Source organism: Triplophysa rosa, linkage group LG1, assembly GCF_024868665.1.
Source record: "Triplophysa rosa linkage group LG1, Trosa_1v2, whole genome shotgun sequence".
Taxonomy (NCBI): Eukaryota; Metazoa; Chordata; class Actinopteri; order Cypriniformes; family Nemacheilidae; genus Triplophysa; species Triplophysa rosa.
The window spans coordinates 8,615,220-8,628,231 of record NC_079890.1 but is presented as its reverse complement, the minus strand read 5'-3'; the positions used below and the strand labels follow the sequence as shown (position 1 = coordinate 8,628,231).

The 13,012-nt window shown below is 40.4% G+C and overlaps 2 protein-coding genes across 2 annotated transcripts in view; one reads left to right on the top strand and one right to left on the bottom strand.

The window, feature by feature from the left end:
• Positions 1-13,012, bottom strand: part of dtx4a (deltex 4, E3 ubiquitin ligase a) — a 37,909-nt gene that overhangs the window by 8,498 nt on the left and 16,399 nt on the right. The window lies entirely within an intron of this gene.
• On the top strand, positions 14-12,580 carry LOC130551429 (E3 SUMO-protein ligase ZBED1-like). The gene is made up of 3 exons (XM_057329045.1): positions 14-7,716; positions 9,776-10,963; positions 11,310-12,580. Exons 2-3 carry the CDS (start codon positions 10,093-10,095, stop codon positions 12,332-12,334), a joined length of 1,896 nt encoding a protein of 631 aa, XP_057185028.1. The 5' UTR covers positions 14-7,716; positions 9,776-10,092; the 3' UTR covers positions 12,335-12,580.

Genomic DNA, 13,012 nt, shown 5'->3' with positions numbered 1-13,012 from the left:
ACTTATTTCCCTCACTGTACATGACCCTCACTCTTGATCTCATCACCATCCTTATTACTTTTTATCTCATTTAAAGAAGCCACTGATTGTTTATTGAATCCCATGTGTAAAACCTGCTCTGTTTGTTGTAGTCTAACTGTGGTTTCTGTAATTATAAACAATAACTACGAGTGCTGGAGGTATCATAATTAGATACAGTACTCCATATACAGTACTGTGCAAAAGTATTAGGCATGTGTTTAGCAAGTCAAGTAAATAAGTAAATAAATGCAGGTGCATGCACACAAAACACACTTTTATATGATTATAGTAAATCTGTAGCAGTTACAACCCATGAGGTGTCAAAGCTAACATCACTAGTAACAACCCATTTGGTGTCACAGCAAACATCACTAGTGATTTTATCAGACAATGTGTCTTGGTTATAAAACAGAACTGACAACAGAAACAGAAAGTATGTAAATGGAAATGGCTTTATTGATCATAAAACAGAACTGACAACAGAAACAGAAAATATGTAAATGACAACGGCTTTATTGGTCAACAAGCTGTATGTAATGTTCAGAGAGCAGAATCGAAACGGGTCTGAAGTTGCAACTTTTGCTGCCTTCACGCACTCTCGGAAATTCAATAATTCCCACTTTAACCTGGAAATAATTCATGGAATGGTGCTCTTTTAATGTTAAAAGTTACTAAATCATTAGTAACATTAAAGGTGGGGTGCCAGAGTGTTTCATGCATTCTGACTTCTTTAAAGTGTTAAACGTTAAAAGATGCAGGACATGAATCGCACGCGGTAAGTGAAACTGAGTCATATGTCTGCATTTTGTTGGCAATGGGTGTGCACATGCTTTAGTTCCACCTACACATCACACCCCTCCCCACGCTTCGTATGTTTTCGGAAACAATTGTACAGCTGTATCTGTCTTTTATAAATTTGATCAAACTAAAGACTCTACTGATATTTGAAGGGTGCGCTACTATTCTGTAACGGCCACTTTACAAATTTAAAAAAATCATGATTTTTATTATGATCTCATGTTTGTATTTTGTTTTATTGCGTAATTTAGCTGTATTTTGTTTGTTATTATGGCTTAAATCAAAACAAACCAACTAAAATTTGATTTATATTAATTGGCACAATATATTATTTTTTATTTCATTTACCTCATATAAACAATGATAATATACCCATAACAAGTGTTTTTGTAGTCTTTATTATGTGCAGCTTTATTAACAGGTTTTTCATTCGCTCTGCGCAAGCTTGTTCTGAAATAGTTATAAAATCTAAATGAAAAAAAACCCTCAAAATTTGTTAAGAAAAAACAACTTAGTTTTTGAGGTCACATTTTTATACATCATATTACTGGAAAATGCCCTGTAATAGTGCCTTAAGTTATAGTTGCAAAAATACTGTCTAATTTTTGTTAAAACTCTGCAGCATTCTGTTATAATTTGTATTAAGATTATATATATTATATTTAGCGTAAGCTTGTTGGGGTATAGCCAACTTTTGCGCCTCATTGCAGTTTGTTGTTCTGCATTTACCAATACATATATAAATAAAAAATAATTTATTTGTTTTAAAACTGACATATATGCTAGATAATAATAACCCCAAATTAGATCTTATTTATGCCTATTTGGCACTAAATATAGAAGTAAGGTGGTAATAAAAGCAAACCGTGCTATTGAGCCACCTAAAAACACCGCAAGAGAATACCCTTCACCGTGACAGCCATTCGTTCACATAACATAACATTACATTATAGTACATTACTCGTCACATCATGTGTCTGTGTGAACACATGCACAGATTCCAGAAAATCACTGGCAGTATGAATGAATCAAACGATCCTGTGACAAAATCTGAAACAATTATCTGTGTATTTTCCGGGATATCTGTGTGAAAGGGGCTATATTAATCTTGAGAACCTATAGAGTAGTATTGCATACTTAATATTTCTGCAGAGGCTTTTATTTTTTTCACATTTATAAAAGACAGATACAGCTGTACGATTATTTCCAAAAACAGTCGAGCTCCTGGAGGCGTGCAGTGGGCAGAACTAAAGCAAGAGCACACAATATAACATTGCATTAACCCTGCATAAGTGTTGATTCACTACATGTTCGTATTGTTTAAATTATGCACGTTCGCACCAATTGCCAACTAAACATATTTTGGCGCTGGGACCGCTCCATCTATTAGTTTCAAACGATCTGCAAATCCAGCGTTATATCCACCGTTTATATACAACTGTGACATTCATCACCGAAATGCAGTGAACAAACAAACACACTTGTACAACAAAACGAAGTACATTGATGGGTGTACTCTTCCTCTCGCTCCCCTTCTGGTTATGTGTGCATGTGCGCTGTTCCGGGGGAAATTGCCCATAAAAGGAATAAGGACCTCCGTTTCGTCACGGTTATCCATGGTTTAAAAGAAGGTTGCAAAATTTGTTCGAAAGCTGAGGAAGTGTATTTTGCATAGAAATACTATGTAATAAGTCCAACTCGTTTCTTAACTCTTTGCTCATGTTTAGCATGAGAATCCAACAATTGTAACAGTGTAAATAAGTGGGAATTAATAAAATAGCTTTGCATCCCCCTTTAAAGCTGAAATCCAACCTGAATGATGGAAACTCCGAATAACGTACAATCACTAGACTAGCGATCATCAAATCCTTTTAACAGTTTATTGTACAGACTTTTTACAAAACTTTTGCTCTCTAGAAAACATGTCAGTTCCAGCTAAAATTCTTTTAAGTTCAAGTATTGGCATTATAAACACTAAATTATTACCAACATATGAAATTAAATGTCTTCTCAATTTACTTTGTGTAAAGTAAAACTACGTGTCCACTTATGGTTGGATTTTTTTACTGCAAGTGTTATTAAGTGACCTCTCTTTTGTTAGCATTGTGTCCGTTTCTGTGTATCTGCAGCTGTTGTCCGGTTGGCACTAGGGGTTGAGCGACCTTAGATTTTTTGAGGTTGAGTCAATGACGTCATTAATAAATAAAATAAGAGCTAGGAAATGTTTTGCAACAAGATTTGATGGGTGTGGGCAGTAAGACACTGGTGTGCGCGGGCTGCAGGAGAATGGCGGGACTCCCGCAAAATAGCCTCTAAGCATATAGTATCTACATACAAATAAACGTCTTGGTTACGGATGTAACCTCAGTTTCCTGATGGAGGGAACAAGACGTTGTGTCGAACCGACAGATGGGGTTCGCTCTTGAGAACCTATCAACTTCTGACTAGTTTAGAAAAGGCCAATGAAATTGGCGAATGAAATTTGCATGCTGGACTCCGCCCCCGGATATCCGGGTATAAAAGGGAGACGGCGTGCTGCATTCATTCACCTTTGCTCTGAGGAGCCTGAGACCTCTCACGACTGCTGCAGCGGGCAGCACGCATTGTGGCATAAGGGACACAACGTCTCGTTCCCTCCATCAGGGAACTGAGGTTACATCCGACCGGACCAGCACGTGCTTGTCCTGCATGAGAGGTTGTAGCCCCTTCAGTGCAGGTAGCACATCCAACAACTCTAGGCAGTTGATATGCCCGCGCAGGCGGGGGCCCGTCCATCGCCCCGACACTGCGTGCCCGTTGCACACGGCACCCCAACCCTGCAGGGAGGCATCTGTCGTCACCACGACGTGCCTCGTGACCTGCCCGAGAGGGACCCCCGTCCGTAGAAAGGTCATTGAAGACCAAGGGGTTAGGGAGCGTCGGCAGAGAGGCGTAATCACCATCCACCTGCTGCCGGTGTGCCACGCTCTCCAGGGAACTCGACTCTGTAGCCAGTGTTGGAGCGGTCTCATGTGCTTCAACCCGAGGGGTATCACCCCCGCCGAGGATGCCATGAGCCCAGGAGCCTCTGAAATTGTTTCAGGGGGACCGCTGACTGCTTGAAGTGTTCCAGGCAGTTCAACACTGACTTAGCGCGCTCTGTAGTCAGTCGCGCTGTAATGGAGACAGAGTTGAGTTCCATACCAAGAAAGAGGGTGCTCTGCACAGGGGAGAGCTTGCTCTTTTTTTCGGTTGACCTGTAGTCCCAATCAATCTAGGTGCCGAAGCACTAGGTCCCTGTGTGTACATAACAGATCTCGCGAGTGTGTCAAGATGAGCCAGTCGTCGAGATAGTTTAGTACCTGCACAGCTCTCTCCCTGAGGGGAGTGAGGGTGGCTTCCACATCTTCGTGAAGACTCGTGGGAACAGGGACAGACCGAAAGGGAGGACTCTGTACTGATATGCCCGACCCTCGAAAGCGAACCGTAGGAATGGGCGATGACGTGGGAGAATCGAGATATGAAAGTAAGCGTCCTTCAGGTCGATTGCCATGAACCAATCTTGACATCTGATAGATGCCAGGATGTGCTTCTGCGTGAGCATCCTGAACGGCAGCTTGAGTAGGTGCCTGTTCAGGGTACGCAGATCTAGCAACCCCCGCTTTTTTGGAGACGAAGTACGGGCTGTAAAACCCATTGAACATCTCAGCTAGAGGGACGAGCATGATCACTTCCTCTCCAGAGGGGTGGCGACCTCGGCCCAAATCACGGGAGCATCCTTGCCTCTGACTGAGGTTTGAGAGGATGCCCCGAAACGCCTGGGCGGGCGTCTGGGGAGTTGGATCGCGTAGCCGAGACGGATCGTATCCCGTAGTCACCGTGACGGTTTGGGAAGCTCTTGTCAGGCTCCCAGGGACCGAGAAAGGGAGGCTAGGGGTACGTTCTGCTTCATCGACCTCCCAGGGGGTGGTTCGATGGCTGGCAGTGCGGATCCCTCGCCGTGGGGAAGCCCCCAGAGAGGAGATCGGCTCTGCTGATTTACCTGCCTGGCGATGATGTAGCACACCGCACCGTCGATTGAGAGTGCTGAGGGCTGCTGATTATCCTCGACATTGGGTCTCGCCGCAACGTCGAGTTGCCGAACACCTTCATGTAGAGGGTGAGAGCTGCTGTGATAAACACCCAGACGATGATGTAGCACAACGCACCATCGATTGAGAGTGCTGAGGGCTGCTGATTATCCTCGACATTTGGTCTCGCCGTGACGCAACGTTTCACACTGCCCGCGAATATTCGGTGAATGTTCGTCGTCATAACACGCTAGAACAAAAACAATAGATTCCTATGAATGACGAACATCCACATGCTGAAAATGTGATTTTTTTCATCTCCAGTACGACAATTTTTTTTATATTCGCAGGACGGAGAAACAGGCCATCGAATTAGATTTAAGCTTAACGCCCGTTTCAAACTGAGCAGAGGCAGAGCGGGAGCAGCACGTAGGGAGAGCGTTGGCAGCGCGTGCCCATTTTCCTTTCACACTGGCCCAGGGTACCACAGTACAACAATGTACATCAATGAGCAAAATATCTTCCAGAACTTCATCAAAGCGCTTTTAAAGAAGATTGCATTACTATGATTTGTTATATCTGCCTGTTTCATCCTCATTTAGATCCAAGTTATAAATAAAGCTTTGAAGGATATGAAGGCACTAAAGGGTTAACTCACCATAGAGTGACTGACTTGTTATATGATCACTTTTCTCTCACACATGAAACGCAATATATATTTGAATATTCGTATTTTTCATGAGAATAAAAACTGCATCACCACAGGGTTAGAATTGTCTTGTCTTATTTAACGCTTCTTCACTTCATCTGTAATGACTTTATAATATACAGAAAATATAAAAAATCATTTGCATGTGTTCCCAAACCTTTGTTCAGTCAGATCGCAAGCTAGTTTAAATATTTTAAGTTCACACACGGCGGTCTGACGGATCACGTGTTATGCTCGACTCACATCACCATATTAAATAGTTTTAAAAACGTGAGCCACAGAATTCGTTAACATTACTTATATATAAGTTGGTATAAAAATACCAACGTAACATTAAATGATTAGTTGATTAATTTATTTATTACCATAACTTGTTCTGAGCGGTTGTTCATTCGTTAGAAATATATTAGGCTAACTGATGCTGATTTCAACAACTTGAAACATTAAAATGTACATTTCACTGCAACTAATGTTAATAAGTTTGGCCTTAGCATAAGACTGGTACCCTTTTCCATACCTAAAGCCTGTATTTTCCTCCTAAGAACTTCAAATAGGGTCGTCGCCTGTAAATAAATTCACACAGATGTTTTTTTGTTTTGTTTTAAAACACGCTGTAATTCCTTAGTTAGGCTACCTTAGTTGATTTTATTTATTTATGCAAATGCAATAAGCTAAACAAGACAGACCCCACCCAGCACCAGACATCATTTGGACGTCTTTTTTGGGGCAAAATCAAGTCGGCCCATCCTGGCCGTCTTTTAGCCCAAAAATTTACGTCGAAAATTGGTCTTTTTTTGGTCCGTCTAAATTTGGTCCAAATTTGTCCCAAAAACGACTTAGATAATTGGCCTTTTTTTGGTCCATCTAAATTTGTTCCAAATAACAACATTGAAAATTGTCTTTTGTTAAGTCCGTCTAATTTGGTCAAATTTCCGGTTAGAAAGGTATATCGGTGGTCAATCAAATTTCGATGTTGAATCAACATTCACTAATAATTCGGTCGGCACATCGGAACGGTTTACGTCGGAAATAAAACATTCAATATCGAGATGAGGTTATAAACAATGACACATCTGGTCGGAATCATATCCTTATTTGAAAACTTGGTGGGAGGAGCCTGAGTTATGTTAGTAGCTCGAGCACACTTCAACCGTCACCGGAGTACATCTGATTCTGAGGTAAGCTAGATGTTTTGATTTTACATAGTTCTTTACACTTATATATAAAATATTCCACCAATATGTTGTTGTTGAAGTTGTTATGTGTTATACGGTTTAGGTTTTGAAACCTTATTTTTTAATTTATCGTCGTGTTAGCTTAGCACACGGCCTGTCTGAGGGGAGCCGCAGTTAATCTCTTTGGGAAATGTTAAAGCCGTTTTAGTTGTTTAAAACAACCACATACAGCATCTATGAAGTGTAAAACATTAAACTTTTTATCATTTTAAGATGGCCGTTTGGTTATTTCAATTGGAAATAAAACCACAAAACTGTTTGCTTGAGCGTAGCTAAACAACATTGTCCTTACGAAGCCTGTAAACTAAATTAACACAAGGTTGTAGTTATGCATTTACTTATTCACCATTGTCTCTATGTTGCCAGTTTTTTTTTTTTTTTGTACCTGCAACCTGGAGCATCACTTCAGCTCAGTAATGTAAGTAAAAAGTTATCAAGCAATTGTTAAATAGCAGCAAAAAATGAGTAATGAAATAACAATCAATGGCAAATAGAACAGATACAAATGATGGAAACAGTGTGTTTAATGTAGGTCTGAAATTGTTATTTAAAGTGAAGTGTAATTAAATGGACAAGCTGCTATAAACACAGGCACTCACTGTTGTGCTTAAAACATGCAATAGGCAAAATGTTGTTCAACTCTTATGATTTCTGACTGATTGAACATAAAAAAACAGTGATTGTTCTAATTGTGTTAGTTCTGTCCGGGGGAGACCTGGAAGCAGTGTTGACCCAGTACACAGCCAACAATGAGGCATGGAGGGCCATCTCCAGTCCCGAAGCTGTTCTGAACAACCGCTTTATCAGAGTGTTCTGGCGCAGTGAAGCCACGTCCAACACACAGGAGCAGACACACAGTCAGAGCTCGAACCCTGTCCAACAGCACCCCTCAGCAGCACATAAGGTGTGATGCCCTGTTGATGCTTTACACTGCGTTCCAAATTATTATGCAAATGATATCTTTCTCTGGTTTTCCTAATTTGTCGATGCAAATGACAGTCAGTATAATTTTCAAGTAATCAACAGTTAGGGTACATTTGGAATTTTATTGAACAAACCTCCCACTGACAACAGTATTTATTTAAAAAATGAAAAACTCAAAATGCACTGTTCCAAATTATTATGCACAACAGAGTTTGAAAACATTTCATAGGTTGTAAAAAACTGAAAATGGTCATTTGTTGAATTTGCAGCATTAGGAGGTCATATTTACTGAAATCAAAAGCTATTTCAATCAAAAACATCCTAACAGGGCAAGTTACATTTTAACATAGGACCCCTTCTTTGATATCACCTTCACAATTCTTGCATCCACTGAACTTGTGAGTTTTTGAATAGTTTCTGATTGAATTTCTTTGCAGGATGTCAGAATAGCCTCCCAGAGCTGCTGTTTTGATGCTAACTGCCTCCCACCATCATAGATCTTTCGCTTGAGGATGCTCCAAAGGTTCTCAATAGGGTTGAGGTCAGGGGAGGATGGTGGCCACACCATGAGTTTCTCTCCTTTTATGCCCATAGCAGCCAATGACACAGAGGTATTCTTTGCAGCATGAGATGGTGCATTGTCATGCATGAAGATGATTTTGCTACGGAAGGCATGGTTCTTCTTTTTGTACCATGGAAGAAAGTGCTCAGTCAGAAACTCTACATACCTTGCAGAGTTCATTTTCACACCTTCAGGGACCCTAAAGGGGCCCACCAGCTGTCTCCCCATGATTCCAGCCCAAAACATGACTCCGCCACCTCCTTGCTGACGTCGCAGCCTTGTTGGGACATGGTGGCCATCCACCAACCATCCACTACTCCATCCATCTGGACCATCCAGGGTTGCACGGCACTCATCAGTAAACAAGACTGTTTGAAAATTAGTCTTCATGTATGTGTGGGCCCACTGCAACCGTTTCTGCTTGTGAGCATTGGTTAGGGGTGGCCGAATAGTAGGTTTATGCACAACTGCAAGCATCTGGAGGATCCTACACCTTGAGGTTTTCGGGACTCCCGAGGCACCAGCAGCTTCAAATACCTGTTTGCTGCTTTGCAATGGCATTTTTGCAGCTGCTCTCTTAATCCGATGAATTTGTCTGGAAGAAACCTTCCTCATTCTGCCTTTATCTGCACGAACCCTTCTGTGCTCTGAATCAGCCACAAATCTCTTCACAGTACGATGATCTCGCTTAAGTTTTCGTGAAATATCTAATGTTTTCATACCTTGTCCAAGACATTGCACTATTTGACGCTTTTCGGCAGCAGACAGATCCTTTTTCTTTCCCATATTGCTTGAAACCTGTGGCCTGCTTAATAATGTGGAACGTCCTTCTTAAGTAGTTTTCCTTTAATTGGGCTCACCTGGCAAACTACTTATCACAGGTGTCTGAGATTGATTTCAGTGATCCAAAGAGCACTGAGACACAATACCATCCATAAGTTTAATTGAACAATATAAAATTAAATGTTTACGACACTTAAATCCAATTTGCATAATAATTTGGAACGCAGTGTATACAGTATTGTTGTATTTATACCTGAAGTAAAATTAATGCAGCACTGACTGTAGTTCAATACTCAGTCTCTCTGCATACTGTACATAAAGTTCCAAAAGTTAATCTGTCAAAAGCAGTGTGTGTCAAAAGAGTGGTTTTCACTTTGTCTAACATTAATTTCATAGCAGCAGCTATATAAGGCTGCACCATTTAATTATGATTATTTGTACCGATTAATAAATTAGTCATAATCCATGACATTGTGGAGGCAAAGAACCAGCTGATGCAAAGCAGCGTTAATCTTGTTTGATACTGTAATACCATGGTCTATCAGAATACTCAGTTCTGTTTGATTGGAATTTTAAGGTGTGTATTATAGTTATACTTTATCTAATGTTTAGAATGCTAGTGGAATTCAGTAATATCATTTGTTTTCTGTTTAGTTTCTATTTACCCACTATTGTATTGATGTCTTGTTTTTAGGAAGGAATTATTTCCTCAACAGAGCCACCTCACTGGATGGTAATGCACTTTCCATGTCTAAAGCCGGCTTCACACTGGATTAGGGCTGTAACGGTACGTGTATCGATATCGAACCGTCACGAAAACCCCAGGGCAGGGCAGAACGTGGCATTACATAGGGCTGGGCGATTAATCTAAAAGTAATCGAAATCGACATTCAGAACCTATAATCGATCAAATTTTTCCAGGTCGATTATTCCGATTACTTTCCCTTTAAAAACACTACCGCGTGTGGAGTCACGTGACCCCGCTCTGTTACGTCACGTTATTCCGCCGACATGTCGAGCATGGAGAGCTTAAACACTGAGACAACTGAGCAACAAGAGCAGCTTGTACCAAAGAAAAACGCAGTCTCCGTCGTTTGGACACATTTTGGCTTCAGTAAGGATGACATCGAACAAAATGAAGTCAGATGTAGACACTGTAGAAAAACAGTTTTGACGCCCAAAGGTAACACCACCAATTTGTTTCAACACTTGGAGCACAATCACGTTACTGAATATGAACAGTGCATGGCTCAAAAAAAACAAAAAGAGACTGACAAGCGCCCAGCAACAAGTGCCTCCGCAAAGCAGATGTCGATAACACAAGCGTTCACAAATGCCACACAGTATGAGAAGAGTTCAAGAAGATGGAAAGAAATAACTGACGCTATTTGTTATTACATCTCAAAGGATATGACTCCCTTGGCTACAGTGGAGCGAAGCGGGTTTAAACACCTCGTTAAAACTCTCGACAGAAGATACACTGTGCCATCGCGATCACATTTTTCTAAAACTGCGCTGCCAGACATGTACAAGACATGTTGTAAAACTGTAGCTGCTGAACTGAAAAATGTTCAACACTTTGCAGCCACATATGATCTCTGGTCAAGTAGGACGATGGACCCATTCTTGAGCCTTACTTTGCACTACATTGACGACGATTGGAAGCTGCGCCAGAGATGCCTTGAGACGGCATATTTTCCAGCCGATCACACGGCAGATATGATTGCGCAAGGTCTGAAAGATATGCTTTCTGAATGGGACCTTGCGGAAGAAAAACTTTCAGCCATTACGACAGACAACGGTGCTAATGTTGTCAAAGCTGCTGCGCTTAATGAATGGATACGGCAGCAGTGTTTTGGACACCGACTACACCTTGCAATTGGTAAGTACACGTCAGCTTAATTAAATATAATAGCATTGGGATGTTATCTAATTGGGCATATCTGGCGTTTATTATATTCTGGCTACGCTAAATTTGTTCATAAAGCACCTTTATAAATGTTACAATATGCTTGATATTACAGTGTTATAATGTTAAGGTCACATTACAATGTAACAGAACACTACATCATTAAAGTAAAAATCATTGTGTTGTAAAAATGTGTTGTTAATCTGATATTATTTAAGAAATATAAGAGGCTCATTTAATTTTGGTACTGTTAAAGCTTCAGGTATAAATAAAATATTGTCAATAATAATAAAAAAAGTATTAATTTTGTGTGTTTCAGAAAATGGATTGAAAGATCAACGTGTGACACGTGCAGTGAGGGTGTGCAAAAACATAGTCAGTGCTTTTTCCTATAGCTGGAAAAAAAAGAAGGCATTAATGAAGGTGCAACAAGAACTGAACCTGCCACAACACAAGCTAAAAACAGCATGCGTTACCAGATGGGGATCGATGCAAATGATGATTGCAAGAGTCCTCGAACAAAGGAAAGCTATTACACAGGTCCTTTCTGAAGACAAAAAATCCAGGCACCTTGTTCCATCGTGGGCTGACCTGGATGTCTTAGAGGCTGTCAGCAAGGCTCTTTCCCCCTTGATGGAGTTCACAGACGCCCTATCAGGGGAAGAGTATGTGACCATTTCATTTGTAAAGCCTGTACTGCACATCCTCAATTCACGAGTGCTTGCTGAGGAGGAAGATGATGTGGAGCTGACTAAAACTATCAAAACCAGCATCCTCAGGTACCTTAAGGAGAAGTACTCATATCCTATCACAGAAGAACTACTGGACACAGCCAGTTTTGTTGATCCCAGATTTAAAGCTACCTACATTTCTGCTCACAATGTCCCCACCATTCAGGAGAAAGTGAAAACAGAGATGGAGAAGATGTCAGAAGCTGAAGTCTGCAGAGAAAGTCAGATTACAGAGACTGCAGAACCAACAACTTCATCAGCAGTAGCAAAAAAGCAAAAGAAGTCATTAGGAAGCTTTTTTAAAGGGAGTGAGGCAACACCTTCAGCTACACCCACTCTGTCACTTCAGCAATCGCTAGAAGCAGAGATGAGCTGCTATTTGGTGTCCCCCATGCTGGATAGTGAGGCAAATCCACTGGACTGGTGGAGGAAGCATCATGTACACTTTCCCACTCTAAGTAAGGTGGCAAAAAAGTATCTCTGCATACCAGCTACTAGCTCCCCATCAGAGCGGGTTTTCAGTTCGGGCGGAAACATTGTTACATGCCTCAGGTCCTGCCTGAAACCTGAAAAGGTTAACATGCTCGTGTTTCTTAGTAAGAACTTAGAGTAAATTCAAGATCACTAAGATCACCTCACGCAACAGTGTTTAAGAGAGTTCTATTTTCATTACAACAATCTGTTGTTTACATTGATACATTGCACATTAAAATATTTGTTTACAGAAGATGCACAAGAAATGCACTGTTTAAAATATTATTTACAGGATATACAAGAGTTATTTTATTTAGAAGAGATACTGCTTATTTTCTACTTTTAATATGAAAAACATTGAAAATAATTTATTTTGTTTCCAAAAGTGCAAGTTATTTATTTTTACTTTTTTTATAAGAACAAAGTGACTGTTCGTTTTAGTCAATGTGTGCTTTAATTTCAGTTGTTCAACATTGATGTTCAATAAATAATCATAGATAGTATATAGTGTGTGTTTCCTTCAATTATTTTAAAATCAAGTAATGCACCCTTCATTCAAAAATCTCTCACTTGTAATATGTGAGCATATTTACTGTACAAAACTTGTCAGTGAACTATGAGGGCAAAAAAATAAAAAATAAAATAATCGTTCATTAATCGTAATCGAGTTAAAATGTTCAATTAATCGAGATTTTGATTTTAGGCCAAATCGCCCAGCCCTAGCATTACATCAGGGTTCTCAACTCTGGCTCGCGAGATCCATTTTCCTGCCGAGATTAGCCCAAACTCTGATAAAACACACCTGTACAAGCTAATC